This window comes from Muntiacus reevesi, chromosome 1, assembly GCF_963930625.1.
Source record: "Muntiacus reevesi chromosome 1, mMunRee1.1, whole genome shotgun sequence".
Lineage (NCBI taxonomy): Eukaryota > Metazoa > Chordata > Mammalia > Artiodactyla > Cervidae > Muntiacus > Muntiacus reevesi.
The window spans coordinates 196,176,379-196,194,456 of NC_089249.1; the positions used below are offsets into that span (position 1 = coordinate 196,176,379).

The 18,078-nt window shown below is 43.6% G+C and overlaps 1 protein-coding gene across 1 annotated transcript; it reads left to right on the plus strand.

Moving 5' to 3' along the window:
• The first annotated feature begins 11,682 nt into the window (after window positions 1-11,682).
• OR2Z1 (olfactory receptor family 2 subfamily Z member 1) lies at window positions 11,683-12,624 on the plus strand. The gene has a single exon (XM_065919115.1). The coding sequence runs from the start codon at window positions 11,683-11,685 to the stop codon at window positions 12,622-12,624; it is 942 nt and encodes a 313-aa protein (XP_065775187.1).
• Window positions 12,625-18,078: the final 5,454 nt, after the last annotated feature.

Genomic DNA, 18,078 nt, shown 5'->3' on the forward strand with positions numbered 1-18,078 from the left:
AGTCCCAGCTTTTTGTTTTCCCAGGGGAAACAGAAACCGGCCTGGGATAGGAGGCAAAGAGAGACACAGACACCCCTTATACTGGATTCTTTGACATTTCTGCTCTTCTTGCTGCCTGAAACAGCCTCCCTTTCCATTCCTGCAGGGCAGGAATTTGCTCTTCAAATCACAGCAGGAAAACACCTCCTCCTGTAAGTCTTCCTTGATTTCCTCTCCCTCTCTCTACTACCTAGTGATGGTAGGAGCTGTTTGCCTTCACTGCAGGGACTTTATCTGCTTTCTCTTGGTGGAAGGGAGTGTCTGGGGGATACAGAAGGGAGCTTTCAGAATAGATAGGGCTTCCCAGGTGGCACAATAGTAAAGAATCCACCTGCCAATGCAGGGCTGTTAGTTTGATTCCTGGGTCAGGAAGATCCCCTGGAGTAGGAAATGGCAACCCACTTTAGAATTCTTCCCTGGATAATCCTATGGACAGAGGAGCCTGGCAGGCTATAGTCCATGGGGTCACAAAGAGTTAGACACAGCTAAACAAGTGAAAAACATCAACAATAAAATAGATCCAGGTGGCTCAGTGGTAAAGAATTTGCCTATCAATGCAGGAGACACAGGAGAGGTACATTCAATCTCTGGGTTGAGAAGATTCCCTAGAGGAGGGCATGGCAACCCGCTACAGTATCCTTACCTGGAGAACCCCCGTGGACAGAGGAGCCTGGCTGGCTCAGTCCATAGGGTTGCATAGAGTCAAACACGACTGAAGTGACTTAGCACTCATGCTGGTGTTTCACCTCAAAAAAGAAATGATAATTATGCAAGATAGAGATGGTGATAAGCATTTTGTGATATGTAATTGTATCAAGTCAATATATACACTTAAACTGACAGTGTTATATGTCAATTATATCTCAATAAAGCTGGGGGGAAAAAGCACCTCCCATCTCCCCCCCCCCCACCTCCGATGTGGATCTCAAACCCATTGCTTCTTGGGGGAGAACCTCTCTGCAAGTGTATTTATTCTCCCGTTTGTGGGTCATCTATCCAGGGGTATGGGTCTTGACTATACCACATCTTTGCCCTTCCTACTCATTTCGTTCTGGTTCCTTCCTTTTAAAAAAAAAAAAATTATGATGATGATATCGGCTTCCGTTTTTTTTTGTTTTTTTTTTTTTTGCCACGCGGCGCATGGGATCTTAGTTCCCTGACCAGGGACGGAATCTGCCTCCCCTGTGTCAAAAGTGTGGAATCTTAACCACTGGACCACCAGGGAATTCCCCTGTGGTTCCTTCTTTATATCTTTAGATGTAGAGGATCTTCTCTGTTGGTCTTCAGGCCTTCCTCATTTATAGCTGCTCTGTAAATAGTTGCAATTTTAGTATGCCTTTGGGAAGAGGCAAACTCAGGTCTTCCTACTCTGTCATCTTGGTCATTCCCCCATCCATCCATCTTTGATGCAAATCAGCGTGATAGCTGTTGAGAATCCGAGACCCACCAGCCACTTCCCCATATCTCATTTTCTCTTTCCAAACTCCTGTCTGCATCAATAACTATTGATGTGTCCATGTGCTTGGGTATCAGCTACACAGAAATGGCTAATAGCAGGCACCTTGCCAGCATGTGTCTGTGGTCTATGACAGTTTTACTCAAATTGTGGTCCATGAACTGTTACCGTTTCTTGAGGAGAAAGGAACTTTGGAAGAAACCATAAATCAATATCACAAAGCTTTCATTCAACTGATATTTCTTCCACAGCAAGCATTTCTCAATGAATGAAGCAATGTATTATATAACTTTCTGGTGCAAGTTCTTTATCTCCATGTGGACTGTCACCACTACTTTGAGTACTGGTCTAGAGTTTGAAAAGATCGTTTCATGATGAATGTCAAATCCAGTTCGTAAAATTTTGTTGTACCTTGTGCTGAATTGTGAAGCTTTATCCAGACTTAGGTAGAAAGCAACGAGATCAATTGCTAAAGTATGCCATGGAATAAGGCGGTATGGGCTTCCCCGATGGCTCAGCAGTAAAGAAATATGCCTGCAGGAGTTGCAGGAGACCTGGGTTCGGTCCCTGGGTTGGGAAGATCCCCTGGAGGAGGGCATGGCAACCCACTCCAGTATTCTTGCTTGGAGAATCCTTACAGACAAAGCTTGGAAGGCTACAGTCCAGAGGGTTGCAAAGAGTCAGACACGACTGAAGCGATTTAGCATGCACGTATGTGAGGTGGTGCAGGGTACAAGAAATTTGCTGGTAGTTAACCAATTATGTATCAAGCTCTTAACACCTGCCACTTATTCTTACTTCCATTCTGGTTCCATCTTGGTTTTTTGTTTTGTTAAATGTATATTGGAGTATAGTTGCTATACAAGGTTGTATTTTTTGCTTTGTATCAACAAAGTGTATCAGCTACACATGTATGTATATCCCCTCTTTTTTGGATTTCCTTCCCATTTAGGTCACCGTGGTCTGGTTGCATCTTGTTGCCACTTGTCTGACACATGATTAAAAAAAATTACTTAATTATATTGAGGTATAATCAACATACATCATTATACTAACTTGTTAGGGAAATTAAATGAATAGTCTTGTTTTGGCTTCAGAGACAAAGCAGAGCAGGCCTCCAACCTTCCTTCTAACCTGCCCGGACACTACCCAGACTGGGAGTGACTGTGACTGCCTGCTCTGAGTACAAGGCTGGCAGCATCATAGATAAGATGCGGGAGGAATCTTGCGATTGTTGAGACCCTGGAGGGGGCCTGGCCAACCAAGAGTTTTACACAACAAAACAAACAGCATTGACAGGAAACCAGTCTCGAAGTTTGGTCACAGATTGATGATGCTATCAGCTTGCTTCCATGCTGGGATGATTAAGTGGGAACCCCGAACTACAATCTTTCAAGTCTCATCTGAGCAGATGCACTGCTTGGGATCCTTTCCCAACTGGGACTCCAGAGGTGCTGTGACACAGAATTTCCCAGCATTATTTAAGACTGGATGTTGGTCAAAACCCAATCTGGTGATGTATTCTCTGCTTTTTCTATTTATCTTTTCTTTTAATGTTAGTATGTTGAAAGTAAGCTAGATAATTCACTAATAAATACCTGTATTATTTATTTGTATATAATGAGTGACTTATTTTGTTAACAAATCCTTTGAACCTGAGACAAAAGTGAAAACTTTTGGTAAAACACTGCTTCAGGTGTTCAATATAATGATTCATTATTTGTATATATTGCAAAATGCTCACCACAATGAATCTAATTCACAACTGTCCCCATACATAGTTACAAATTTTTTTTCCCTCATGATGAGAACTTTTAAGATACACTCTCTTAGGGACTTCCCTGGTGGTCTAGTGGCTAAGACTGTGCTTCCAAGCAGGGCAGCTAGATCCCTCGTCAGGGAGCTAGATCCCACTTGCTGCAAGTAAGACCCAGCACAGCCAAATAAATAAAAAAAAAATGAAAAGATCTACTCTCTAAGCAACTTTCAAATATGCAATACAATATTATTAACCATAGTCACCACTCTGTACATTGCACCCCCCTGACGTGTTTATTTTGTTACTGGAAGAATGAACCTTCTGATCCCTTTCAACTTTGTTTCGAGCAGGACTCTTGGTAATGTTGCAGGAAGGGGACCACTTCCAGAGCCTGAAACTGGGCTCTTGTTTAACACTCAGAAATGAATTGTCCGAGGAGACACATGTGCTGACAAAGCAAGAGATTTTATTGGGAAAGAGCACCCAGGTGGAGAGCAGTAGGTAAGGGAACCCAGGAGAACTGTTCTGCCATGTGGCTCGCAGTCTTGGGTTTTATGGTGATGGAATTCGTTTCCAGGTTGTCTTCAGCCAATCATTCTGACTCAGGGTCCTTCCTGGTGGTGCACGCCTTGTTCAGCCAAGATGGATGCCAGAGAGAAGGATTCTGGGAGGTGGTTGGACATGTGGTGTCTCCTTTTGACATTTCCTGAACTCTTCCAATTGGTGGTGGCTTATTAGTTCTGTGTTCCTTACCAGGACCTCCTGTCGTAAAACAACTCATGCAAATGGTTACTACGGTGCCTGGCCAGGGAGGGCGGTTGCAGTCAGTGTGCATTCTGTCTTGGCCGCTCCTGTGAATTCTTGCAGTGAGCATCCGTGATTGTGGTAGCCTGGCTCTCTGATCTCTGTCCTTACCCTAAGCTCTGGCCATGGGCACACAATAAACTCTCAACACTAGAACCATCTGTCTCTAGACCATTGTATCTCCTGAGTCTTAAAGGCCCCTCAAGAATGGAGTTTAGAGTGGCTGGTGCACTGGGAAGACCCAGAGGGATCGGGTGGAGAGGGAGGTGGGAGGGGGGATCAGGATGGGGAATACATGTAAATCCATGGCTGATTCATGTCAGTGTATGGCAAAAACCACTACAATATTGTAAAGTAATTAGCCTCCAACTAATAAAAGTAAATGGAAAAAAAAAAAAAAGAAAAAGAATGGAGTTTAGAGGAAGGAATTTCCTGACCCAGGAAAACTGTCTCTTGACTATTCCCCTACTATCATTGTCTCATTATTTATTGCAGAGGAAATATCCTAGACTTCAGAATTTTTTTTTTCCTTTGAGCATGGGGTCCATTGGCAGTAATGCATTGCCACATCCCCTCCTCCTAATTAGATGCCCAAAGAAGGGCTTGGATATCTGTCACATGCAAAGATTCATGTCAGTGATGCCCATCCTGCCTTTGGTTGAGATGAATGAATGTTTTTCCATTATCCTCCAGGGACAATCCAAATAGCCAGGGTTCCTGGCTTCCACTGCAACTCATTTTCCCTCTAGCAGAAAGACCCAGAGGGATTGCTGATGCAACAGTGCTCTCTGGAGCCTCTGTTCCTAGATGATGACATCTAAGTCTACAGAGACAGAGGAAGCCCTGTGAAACCCATGGCACTGGAATCCAGAGAGGTTTTATCAGGGACAATCCTGGAATAAGGGTGTTGACATGCAAATGGGGTGTTGAGAAAGATTCTTCGGTCTACACACAGACCTTGGTAAGTGGGGCAGAGGACTTGGAACTCAGTCAGCCTTCTGGGATTCTTGGGGATGCAGGCTTGATTTAGAAGTTAGGCATCAGTGGTGGGATGGAGCCAAAGAACTGATGAAGTTTTTCATGGGTATGCTGGCTTGAGTCAATACAGGTATTTGAATGGAAAGATGGGTTCTTGTCTATTTCTTTGATATTCACCAACTGGAATGCAGCTATCTTAGTATATTGAATACTAATTAATTCCCTGTCTGTCTTTGTTGTTATGAACCCAATAAGGTCAGTCCTCCAGACAGCAGAAAGTCATCTTTCTTGATGTGCAACCCGTGTTGAATGCCTATCCATGTTGACCTTCTAGAGAAGCTCTTGGAAGCTGCCAAGCACTGGTACCTGACCGTGGTCTCGGAGCCAGTACCAGAACAACTTGTCTGGCATGGATTGGGGGCACATTTAGCACACTTTCTGAGGACTGGCCATCCACAGGGTGCTTCATCTGAGGAATTCTCAGTTCTGAGCTCCTGGGCAGAAGAGTAGAGACTTTTCTCTAAGAAAGAGGCAGCATGCAGTCGAGAGTGCTCAGAATTTGGACTCCTTTAGACAGATTCCAAATCCTAGCCTGCTTTCTTAACAGCTGTGTGACATTAGTTAAGTCACTCACCCTCTCTCAACCCATTTGTCAATAACATTAGTTCCGACACAATAGGTTTTCCCTCCCAGAATGTGTTCATTCACCTACTATTTATTGAACAAGATCTGCTGTGGATCGTTGAGCAGGGGTAATTGAATGTGGGGATTAAATCAACAATGTCAGTGACAGGGTTCTGATTATTAAGAGGATGAAGAGTCCAGATCTTATCTGGTCATGGTGGAGAGATATGAGTGTTTTAAGGGCAACCAGAAAGTGAATAATGCCAGCCCCTTTCCCCAGGTCACTCAGCATCAGCAGACGGCCCCCCAGATCCAAATTTTGGCATCATGCAGGAAAATGGGGAAAGGAAGAGGTAATATACAATTTGGAAATTTGCCAAAGGGGATCCTTTTCGCCCCAAATGAGAAGCAATGTTGTGAGTCACAGTGAGATAATCCAGCCCAGATTTGAATGAATCCTGGCTAGCTATGCCCAATTCTTGGAGGAGATTGGAAATATTTTTTTTCCAAGAGAGATTTTGCAGGAGAACAAGTTTATCAAAAGCTTAGGACACAAGGGAATCACAATCAGAGTCTCTAGCCACCAAAGAACTTCAGGCTAGAGATTCCAAAAACCCAGAGGTTTAGAACCCATCCCTTTAAAGATGCATCAACAGTGGGACCACCTGGGAATCCCGGAAGGAAAGATAAGTTTATAGGCACACAGGACTGAGTGTGTGAGTGTGTGTAACAAATCCAAAATGTATAACTACAGCGCTTGGGAGGAGTGTGTAGAATGCAAGGGGGAAAATGGGAACTTTGGAATATGATCCCTACTTTGTTCAAATCTTGATTCGGTTACTTCTTGCTGAACAAGTCACCAGACTTCTCTGAATATCTGCTTCTCATCCAAAAATACAGAAAAACAGCAAGAGCTATAGCCAGTGTTTCTTTTTTTATTGTTATAAAATATATATTGTTGTTCAGTTGCTCAGTTGTGTCTGATTCTTTGAGGCCCTGTGGACTGCAGCACACCAGGCTTCCTTCCTTGTCTTTCACAATCCTCTGGAGTTAGCTCCAATTCATACCTGTTGAGTCCGTGATGCCATCTAACCATCTCATCTGCTGTTGTCCCCTCCTCCTGCATTTAATCTTTCCCAGCATCAGGATTTTTCCAATACATAATTTTAATACATAAAAATTACTGTTTAGACCACTGTAGTGTACTGTTAATAGCGTTAAGTATATTCAAATTTTTGTGTACCCACCCACACTATCCCTCACCAGGACTTGAGGGTTGAAGTGTTGTTTTTGTTCAGTTGCTAAACCATGTCTATTGCTTTCCTCTATTTCTTTGCATTGATCTCTGAGGAAGGTTTTCTTATCTCTCCTGGCTATTCTTTGGAACTCTGCATTCAAATGGGTATATCTTTTCTTTTCTCCTTTACTTTTCACTTCTCTTCTTTTCACAGCTATTTGTAAGGCCTCCTCAGACAGCCATCTTGCTTTTTTGCATTTCTTTTTCTTGGGGATGGTCTTGATTCCTGTCTCCTGTACAATGTCACGAACTTCTGTCTATAGTTCATCAGGCACTCTGTCTATCAGATCTAGTCCCTTAAATCTATTTCTCACTTCCACTGTATAGTCAAAAGGGATTTGATTTCATACCTGAATGGTCTAGTGGTTTTCCCCACTTTCTTCAATTTCAGTCTGAATTTGGCAATAAGGAATTCATGATCTGAGCCACAGTCAGCTCCTGGTCTTGTTTTTGCTGACTGTGCAGAGCTTCTCCATCTTTGGCTGCAAAGAATGTAATCAATCTGATTTTGGTGTTGACGATCTAGATGGTCATGTCCATGTGTAGAGTCTCTTGGGTTGTTGGAAGAGGGTGTTTTCTATGACCGGTGCATTCTCTTGGCAGAACTCTATTAGCTTTTGCCCTGCTTTATTCTGTACTCCAAGGCCAGATTTACCTGTTACTCCAGGTGTTCCTTGACTTCCTACTCTTACATTCTAGTCCCCTATAATGAAAAGGAAATCTTTTTTGGGTGTTAGTTCTATAAGGTCTTGTAGGTCTTCATAGAACCACTCAACTTCAGCATCTTCAGCGTTACTGGTTGGGGCATAGACTTGGATTACCATGATAATGAATGGTTTGCCTTAGAAATAAACAGAGATCATTCTGTCATTTTTGAGATTGCATCCAAATACTGCATTTGGGACTCTTTTGTTGACTATGATGGCTACTCTATTTCTTCTAAGGGATTCCTGCTCACAATAGTAGATATAATGGTCATCTGAGTTAAATTCACCCTTTCCAGTTCATCTTAGTTTGATGATTCCTAGAATGTCTATGTTCACTCTTGCCATCTCCTGTTTGACCACTTCCAATTTATCTTGATTCATGGACCTAACATTTCAGGTTCCTATGCAATATTGCTCTTTACAGCATCAGACCTTGCTTCTATCACCAGTCCCATCCACAGCTGGGTGTTGTTTTTGCTTTGGCTCCATCCCTTCATTCTTTCTGGAGTTATTTCTCCACTGATCTCCAGTAGCATATTGGGCACCTACCAACCTGGGGAGTTCATCTTTCAGTGTCCTATCTTTTTGCCTTTTCATAATGTTCATGGGATTCTCAAAGCAAGAATATTGAAGTTGTTTGCCATTCCTTCTCCAGTGGACCACATTCTGTCAGACCTCTCCCCCATGACCCAACTCACATGGCATGGCTTAGTTTCATTGAGGTAGACAAGTCTGTGGTTTGTGTGATCAGATTGGCTAGCTGTCTGTGATTGTGGTTTCAGTCTGTCTGCCCTCTGATGCCCTCTCTCAGCGCCTACCATCTTACTTGGGTTTCTCTTACCTTGGACGTGGGCTATCTCTTCATGGCTGCTCCAGCAAAGCACAAGAAAATTAGAGATACCAAGGGAACATTTTATGCAAAGATGGGCTGAATAAAGGACAGAAATGGTATGGACCTAACATAAGTAGAAGATATTAAGAGATGGCAAGAATACACGGAAGAACTGTACAAGAAAGATCTTAATGACCCAAATAATCACGATGGGTGATCACTCACCTAGAGCCAGACATCCTGGGATGTGAAGTCAAGTGGGCCTTAGGAAGCATCACTATGAACAAAACTAGTGGAGGTGATGGAATTCCTGTTGAGCTATCTCAAATCCTGAAAGATGATGCTGTGAACGTGCTGCATTCAATATGTCAGCAAATTTGGAAAACTCAGCAGTGACCACAAGACTGGAAAATGTCAGTTTTCATTCCAATCCCAAAGAAAGGCAATGCCAAAGAATTCTCAAACTACTGCACAATTGTACTCATCTCACATGCTAGTAAAGTAATGATCAAAATTCTCCAAGCCAGGCTTCAGCAATATGTGAACTGTGAACTTCCAGATGTTCAAGCTGGTTTTAGAAAAGGCAGAGGAACCAGAGATCAAATTGCCAACATCTGCTGGATCATCGAAAAAGCAAGAGAGTTCCAGAAAAACATCTACTTCAGCTTTAATGACTATGCCAAAGTCCTTGACTGTGTGGAGTACAATAAACTGTGGAAAATTCTTAAAGAGATGGGAATACCAGACCACCTGACCTGCCTCTTGAGAAACCTGTATGCAGGTCAGGAAGCGACAGTTTGAACTGGACATGGAACAACAGACTGGTTCCAAATAGGAAAAGGAGTACATCAAAGCTGTATATTGTCACCCTGCTTATTTAACTTATATGCAGAGTACATCATGAGAAACCCTGGGCTGGAAGAAGCACAGGCTGGAATCAAGACTTCCAGGAGAAATATCAATAACCTCAGATATGCAGATGACACCACCCTTATGGCAGAAAGTGAAGAAGAACTAAAGAGGCTGTTGATGAAAGTGAAAGAGGAGAGTGAAAAAGTTGGCTTAAAGCTCAACATTTAGAAATCTAAGATCATGGCATCTGGTCCCATCACTTCATGGCAAATAGATGGGGAAACAGGGGAAACAGTGGCTGACTTTATTTTTCTGGCCTCCAAAATCACTGCAGATGGTGATTGCAGCCATGAAATTAAAAGATGCTTACTCCTTGGAAGGAAAGTTACAACCAACCTAGACAGCATATTAAAAAGCAGGGACATTATTTTGCCAGCAAAGGTCCATCTAGTCAAGGCTATGGTTTTTCCAGTGGTTATGTATGGATGTGAGAGTTGGACTGTGAAGAAAGCTGAGAGCTGAAGAATTGATGCTTTTGAATTGTGGTGTTGGAGAAGACTCTTGAGAGTCCCTTGGACTGCAAGGAGATCCAACCAGTCCATCCTAAAGGAGATCAGTCCTGCCTGGGTGTTCACTGGAAGGACGGATGCTGAAGCTGAAACTCCAGTACTTTGGCCACCTGATGTGAAGAGCTGACTCATTTGAAAAGACCCTGATGCTGGGAAAGATTGAGGGCAGGAGGAGAAGGGGACGACAGAGGATGAGATGGTTGGATGGCATCACCAACTCAATGGACATGGGTTTGGGTGGACTGTGGGAGTTGGTGATGGACATGGAGGCCTGGCGTGCTGCAGTTCATGGGGTCACAAAGAGTCGGACATGACTGAGTGGCTGAACCGAACTGAACTGAAGCCATGTCTGACTCTTTGAGACCCCATGGGCTGCAGCACGCCAGGCTCCCCTGTCCTTCACTGTCTCCTGGAGTTTGATCAGATTCACAACCATTGAGTCGGTAATGCTATCTAACCATCTCATCTCATCCTCTGCCACCCTCTTCTCCTTTTGCCTTTGATCTTTCCCAGCATCAGAGTCTTTTCCAATGAGTCAGCTCTTTGAATTAGCTGGCCAAAGTATTGGAGTATTGAAGTGTTAAGTGTGAAATAGCCAGATACCCACTATACTGTCAGTGCTCAGTTGGTGTCAGCTCCTCTCAAGATGAGCATAGTGAGTGAGCAGAGCAAGAGTAGGTTCCTTTTCACTCTTAAATAGCCCTTGACACGAGTGTGCACTAAAAGCTATTTTACCAGCTGGGAAATTTGGTAACTGAGGTAATTGATTGGTTCCAAATTGGCAGAAAATTGTTAAGAATTAGTGTTTAAGTTTTTCTTTATGAAGCCATGGAAATAGTGAGATATTCCCAGGATTTATTTAATACAATTTTAGACTGGACTACCAGGGAAGTCCCCAGACCATCAACCAGGGAAGTCCCCAGACCATCAATTTGATGCCAGTGCTTGCTCATCAGATTTCTCTTTGATCCAGAATCTCATCCAGGCTACTGGACCCAGATCTTTCTCTGTTTTCTTGCTTGGTTTGTTGATTCAACTCCATCTATTTACCAGTTCTTTTGGAATATCACTTCTGCTTTGGCCCCAGCACCCCTGGGATGAGGGGTATTGGAATGTTCTACTGGGGTTGTGTTTCTGTCTTTGACTTGGACCGTGAAACTGGGACTGCAAGAGTCAGTGGGAATACAACTTTGTAAAGCAACTATGTGTGTGTGTGTTAGTCACTCAGTCATGTTCAACTCTTTTTGATCCCATGGACCATAGCCCACCAGGCTCCTCAGTCCATGAATACTCCAGGCTAGAATACTGGAGAGGGTTTCCATTTCCTTCTCTAGGGAATCTTCCCAACCCAGGAGTTGAACCCAGGTCTTCTACATGTCTCCTGTGAGGCAGACTGCTGAAAGCAACTATAGTCCAGTAAAAATTAATGTTTAAAAAAGGGAAAAGCTAAATATTGCTATTATATATTAAAAAAACGAGTAGGTGGGTAGCTCTTGACTAGCGTGTGGCCAAGTATCTCATTCAGAGGTGCCAGTTACGGTTTTCCCATCCCATGCCTGTGACAGACATCACTAATCAATCATGGCTTTTTCCACCTATTAATCTTAGCTGTGACCTCATAGCTCTTCTCCAGATGGCACTCCAGGCAGCCATTACCAATCAGTAGCCGCTGGCACGTGGGATGAGACATATATACCAGTCCCCACTCAGGCTTTTTGCCATGGTTCTCCAGTTCTTCTTGCAGCAAAGGTATGTTGTGTAAACTATGACAGATGTGAATCAGTCAGTGGCCTCTGACTTCATTCTGGTGGGCCTCTTCAGCCGCTCAGGGTCACCTCAGCTACTGTTCTTCCTGGTGGCTGTCATGTTTATCATGGGGCTTCTGGGCAACACCACTCTGCTCTTCCTGATCTGCGTGGACTCCCGGCTGCACACACCGATGTATTTTCTGCTCGGTCAGCTCTCCCTGTTTGATGTTGGCTTCCCCCTGGTCACCATCCCCAAGATGGCCTCAGACTTTCTGCAGGGAGAAGGCTCCATCTCCTTTGGGGGTTGTGCAGCTCAGATATTCTTCCTCACGCTGATGGGTGTGGCTGAGGGCGTCCTGTTGGCCCTCATGTCCTATGACCGTTATGTGGCTGTGTGCCGCCCGCTGCAGTATTCTCTGCTCATGAGGCGCCGGGTGTGTCTGCTCATGGTGATCTCCTCCTGGCTGGCGGGTGTGCTCAATGCCTGCATCCAGACCTCCATCACTCTGCACTTCCCCTACTGTGCCTCGCACACCGTGGACCACTTCTTTTGTGAGGTGCCCGCGCTGCTGAAGCTCTCGTGTGCGGACACGGCCGCCTATGAACTGGCGCTGTCCACCTCGGGAGTGCTGATCCTGGTGCTTCCCCTTTCCCTCATTGCCACCTCCTATGGCCACGTGTTGGGGGCTGTTCTACGTATGCGCTCAGAGGAGGCCCGCCACAAGGCCTTCACCACCTGCTCCTCACACATCACAGCAGTGGGACTCTTCTATGGCTCAGCCGTGTTCATGTACATGGTCCCGGGTGCCTACCACAGCCCACGCCAGGACAACATGGTCTCCCTGTTCTACAGTCTTATCACCCCCACACTCAACCCCCTCATATACAGCCTGAGGAACCGGGAAGTGTGGGCGGCTTTGGTCAAAGTTCTCCGCAGAGCTGGGCGCAAGGCAAAGTGATAATCACAGAGGGAGCTGCGGGTGTGACCTTAGTGGTCCTCCATTCCACCCATCTCACCGAAGAACCAATTTATGGTGCAGCTGCTAAGGCCTTAGATCCAAGTCTAAGTGTCTGCCCAGCTTCCTCCCATCCCTTGAGGAGTTGGGTTCATGTTTTCTCCCATGGACTTGTGGAAAGCAATAGTAGCAGTCCTGTATTAAAAAGAAATATACTTTTAGTGTATTCTTGCCGTATTTTTAGCACTATTTACATGAATGGAAGGGGGTCTCCCCTGGTGGCTCAGATGGTAAAGAAATTGCCTGCAATGCAGGAGACTCAGGTCCCATCCCTGGGTCGGGAAGACCCCTTGGAGAAGAGAATGGTTACATACTCCAGTATTCTTGCCTGCAGACTTCCATGGACAGAGAAGCCTGGCAGGCTATAGTTCATGGGGTCACAAAGTGTCTGACATGACTGAGTGACTAACACACATGCATGAATGGAAGACCCTACTTTGTAAACTTGAGATTTCCTTGTTATTGAATTGATGATTATACTAGTAATAATTAACGCTTTTGACCAATTGATCTACTGAGTAAATGTTATTTTGTCCTCATGACAGCTTTTGAGATGTAGTGACTATCATGTGTTATGTGTAAGAAAAAAGACTGAAAAAGGGAAAATAAGTCATCAGTGGTCACACTTCCAGAAAGTGGCACAGCTGGGACTTGAACCCATGATGTTCTGATGCCAAACTATTGTGCTATTTGACTGCTAAGCAGTGATCTGTTACCTGCCATAGGTGTGTATGTGTGTGTGTTTGTATAAAGATGGGAAACCATGCATGTCTCCTTAAAAAATGAAATACAGAGGTCTCATTTGGAAGCTTAAAAAGAAACTCCATCTTTGCTTTTAAGCCCAGCCTTGAAAACAGTTGTAACCAAGAGCAACTGAAACAAAAAAAGCCAAAGTGTAAATATTGAACATAAATCATTAGTCTGCTTCATGTTCATTAGACATTCAAACTTTATTTTGTCCTTGGTTATATAACTAAAATAAGTGCTTGATTTTTAAAAATAGATTTAAAACTATATATTTCCTAAAGAAATAATATTTGCTTTTCTCTTTATTCCTTCCTGTTTTCCTTGATATTCTTTTGTTCTTTTAAAAAGTTTCTTCATTTTAAAAATTAAGTTAAATACTTTTCATGAGTTAAAAAATGTTTTTGGTGAAATATTCCTTCTCAATTATTGTATTATGTATTTTCCAGGGATTTCAATAAGATAATTCAATGTATTTGCTGGGCCATTTTTTTCAGAGTGTTTAAGAAGCATTAAAAGACTTGTTGGTGAAAACTGGTTTCTTGTTTTAATATCCTTTATTTATTTGTTTGATGTGGACCATCTTTAAAGTCTTTATTGAATTTGTTACAATACTGCTTCTGTTTTATGTTTTGCTTTTTCGGGCCATGCAGCATGCAGTATCTTAGCTTTCCAGCCAAGATATCTGGGCTGGATATCGATATCAGCCAAGATATCGAATCTGAGCCCTTGCATTGGAAAGCAAAGTCTTAACCACTGGACTGCCAGGGAAGTCCATTGATGTATTTTTTTTAAAAAATTACTTTCAATTGGAGGATAATTGCTTTATAATACCGTACTGGTTTCTGCCCTACATCAACATGAATCAGCCATAGGTATAAACATGTCCTCTCCCTCTGGAAGGTCCCTCCCATCTCCTACCCCATCCCACCCCTCTAGGTAGTCACAGAGCACTGGCTTGAACTCCCTGCAGCACATAGAAAATTCCCACTAGCTATCTATTTTACATATGGCAATGCATATGTTTCCATGCTCCTCTCTCAATTTTTCCCATCCTTTCCTTCCCCCACTGGGTCCATAAGCCTGTTCTCTATGTCTGTGTCTCCACTGCTGCCCTGAAAATGGAAAAATGGATTCAATACCATCTTTCTAGATTCCATATATATGCATACTCTTAAATTTGAACTATAGGTCATGTATAATATTATGTTAGCTTTAGGTGTACAATATAATGATCCGACAAATACACTGCAAAATGATCACTGTGAGAAGTTCAGTAAGTTATCTCAGTCTAAAAAGTTATTAGTGTTGTTGACTGTATCTCTTGTGCTACATATTATATCTTCATGACTTATTTGTTTTATAAACAGAAGTTTGTATTTCTTAATCCCCTTTACCTAGCTTGCCCAACCCCCAGCCCCCTCCCTCTGGCAACCACCAGTTTGCTCTGTTTCGTTTTGTTTTTAGATTCCTCATATCAGTCAGATTATACAGTATTTGTCTTTCTCTGTCTGACTTATTTCACTTAGCATAATACTCTCCTGATTCATCTGCATTGTTGCAAATGGCAAGATTTCATTTCTTTTTGTTGCTGAGTAATATTCCATTTTATGTACATACCACATTCTCTTTATCCATTCATCCATTTAAAAAATATTTTTAGACTTTTAATCGCTTTACAATGTTGTGTTGGTTTCTGCCATACAACAGCCATCAGTTCAGTTCTGTCGCTCAGTTGTGTCTGACTCTTTGTGACCCCATGTACCGCAGCACGCCAGGCCTCCATGTCCATCACCAACTCCCGCAGTCCACCCAAACCCATGTCCATTGAGTCAGTGATGTCATCCAACCATCTCATCCTCTGTCGTCCCCTTCTCCTCCTGCCCTTAACCTTTCCCAGCATCAGGGTCTTTTCAAATGAGTCAGCCCTTCGCATCAGGTGGCCAAAGTACTGAAGTTTCAGCTTCAGCATCAGTCCTTCCAGTGAACACCCAGGACTGATCTCCTTTAGGATGGACTGGTTGGATCTCCTTGCAGTCCAAGGGACTCTCAAGAGTCTTCTCCAACACCACAGTTCAAAAGCATCAATTCTTCAGCTCTCAGCTTTCTTTATAGTCCAACTCTAACATCCATACGTGACCACTGGAGAAACCATAGCCTTGACTAGACGGACCTTTGTCGACAAAGTAATGTCTCTGCTTTTTAATATGCTGTCTAGGTTGGTTGTAACTTTCCTTCCAAGGAGTAAGCGTCTTTTAATTTCAGGGCTGCAATCACCATCTGCAGTGATTTTGGAGCCCAGAAAAATAAAGTCAGCCACTGTTTCCACTGTTTCCCCATCTATTTGCCATGAAGTGATGGGACCAGATGCCATGATCTTAGTTTTCTAAATGTTGAGCTTTAAGCCAAATTTTTCACTCTCCTCTTTCACTTCCATCAAGAGGCTCTTTAGTTCTTCTTCACTTTCTGCCATAAGGGTGGTGTCATCTGCATATCTGAGGTTATTGATATTTCTCCCAGCAATCTTGATTCCAGCTTGTGCTTCCTCCAGTCCAACCTTTCTCATGATGTACTCTGCATATAAGTTAAATAAGCAGGGTGACAATATACAGCCTTGATGTACTCCTTTTCCTATTTGAAGCCAGTCTGTTGTTTCGTGTCCAGATCTAACTGTTGCTTCCTGACCTGCATACAGGTTTCTCAAGAGGCAGGTCAGGTGGTCTGGTATTCCCATCTCATTCAGAATTTCCCACAGTTTATTGTGATTCACACAGTCAAAGGCTTTGGCATAGTCAATAAAGCAGAAATAGATGTCTTTCTGGAACTGTCTTGCTTTTTTGATGATCCAGCAGATGTTGGCAATTTGATCTCTGGTTCCTCTGCCTTTTCTAAAACCAGCTTGAACAACAACCATAAGCATACATATATCCCCTCCCTCTTGAGCCTCCCTCCCATTCTCCCTCCATTTGCCTATTGATAAGACATTTAGAATGTAAGTTCAAAAAATCTAAGTAATTCCTGAATCTAATTATCCTGTAGACTTTAATATAAAATGAAGAAATATTATGGTAAATAAATATTGAGATTTACCATGAAAAGAAAGATCGTGATAGATGTTGTAAATAGATGTGGGTGAAAGTTAAGTCTGTCTTTCTCAAGTACCACCCACTCTCCTTTTCTTTGGCACCAGTGTAGCGTGTCTCACTGTGTTTTCAGGGCTCTTTCTTGGTTCCTCTCTTTGCCTCCCTGGCAATCCTATTGGCCCTCAGGGCCAGAGTCAGTCTCTCCTCTTACTTCTTCACCATATGTATCTGACTCTTGCTATCTCCAGAGGTTACCTGTTTCTTGCAGACAGGCTGTGAGAGATCCCAGCCGGTTCCTGGACTCCTCTATAGCTGATATGGACACCACCAGGGGTGTCAGGGCTAGTGTGCACACGCCTACCCATCCTTAGGTTGGTCCAGACTTTCAGCTGAACTTCTTGGTGGAATTGTTGTTAAGGCATTTGTAAAATCCAAAGGACTTTCACCTTCTTCATGGCTGCAAGTAGGAGTCCCTGTGTTCTCTTGTTTTCCAAGGTCTCCTCCCTTTAGCTGTCACCTGAATTGTCAGCCTGGAAAGCTATTCTAGTCACTGACCTTTGGAATATGCAGCTGATCAGTATTCTTCTTTTTTAAAAAATAATTTTACTTATTTACTTTTGGCTGTACTGGGTCTTTGTTGCTGCTCAGGCTTTTCTCCAGTTTGAAGAGCCGGGGCTACTCTCTAGCTGCAGTACTTGGATTTCTCATCGAGTTGGTCTCTCTTGTGGAGCACAGGCTCCAGAGCACAGGTTCAGTAGTTGTGGTGCATGGGCTTAGCTGCTCTAAGGTATGTGAGATCTTCCTGGACCAGGGATTGAACCCACGTCTTATGCATTGGCAGACGGATTCGCAACTACTGGACCACCAGGGAAGCTCCGGTCAGTCTTCTTGCTAGAGCTTCCTCCAGTTTTCTTCTTGGCCTGTTTCATGGTCTCGTTGCTTCCTCTGTGAAGTTGGTGTGGAGCCCTATACCACGGTCACAGGTGTGGAACTTTGTACCAAGGTCACAGCACGAAAATCTTTGCAATTAACCAAGCCCCATAGCAAATGTTGTCATGAACATCCTGATCTAAACCAGCCAGTTCTCTGACCTTCATATTGCAGGTTTCACAGATGGCGCTAGTGGTAAAGAATCTGCCTGCCAATGCAGGAGACATAAGAGACTCGGATTCCGTGCCTGGGTTGAGAACATCCTCTGGAGAAGGAAATGGCAACCCACTCCAGTATTCTTACCCAGAGAATCCCAAGGACAGAGGAGCCTGGGGGGCCATAGTCCATGAGGTCGCAGAGTCTGACACTGCTGAGCTTTTGAACACACCATTACCCACCTGCAGCATCCTAAAGCGAAAATGTTAGTCACTCAGTCATGTCTCTTTGTGACCATCTGGACTATAGTCCTTCAGGCTCCTCTGTCCATGGGATTCTCCAGGCAAGAATACTGGAGTGGGTTGCTATGCCCTCCTCCAGGGGATCTTCCCAACCCAGGGATGGAACCCACGTTTCCTGTGTCTCCTGCATTGGCAAGTGGATTCTTTACCAGCTGAGACATAATACAGCATACACTTAGGTA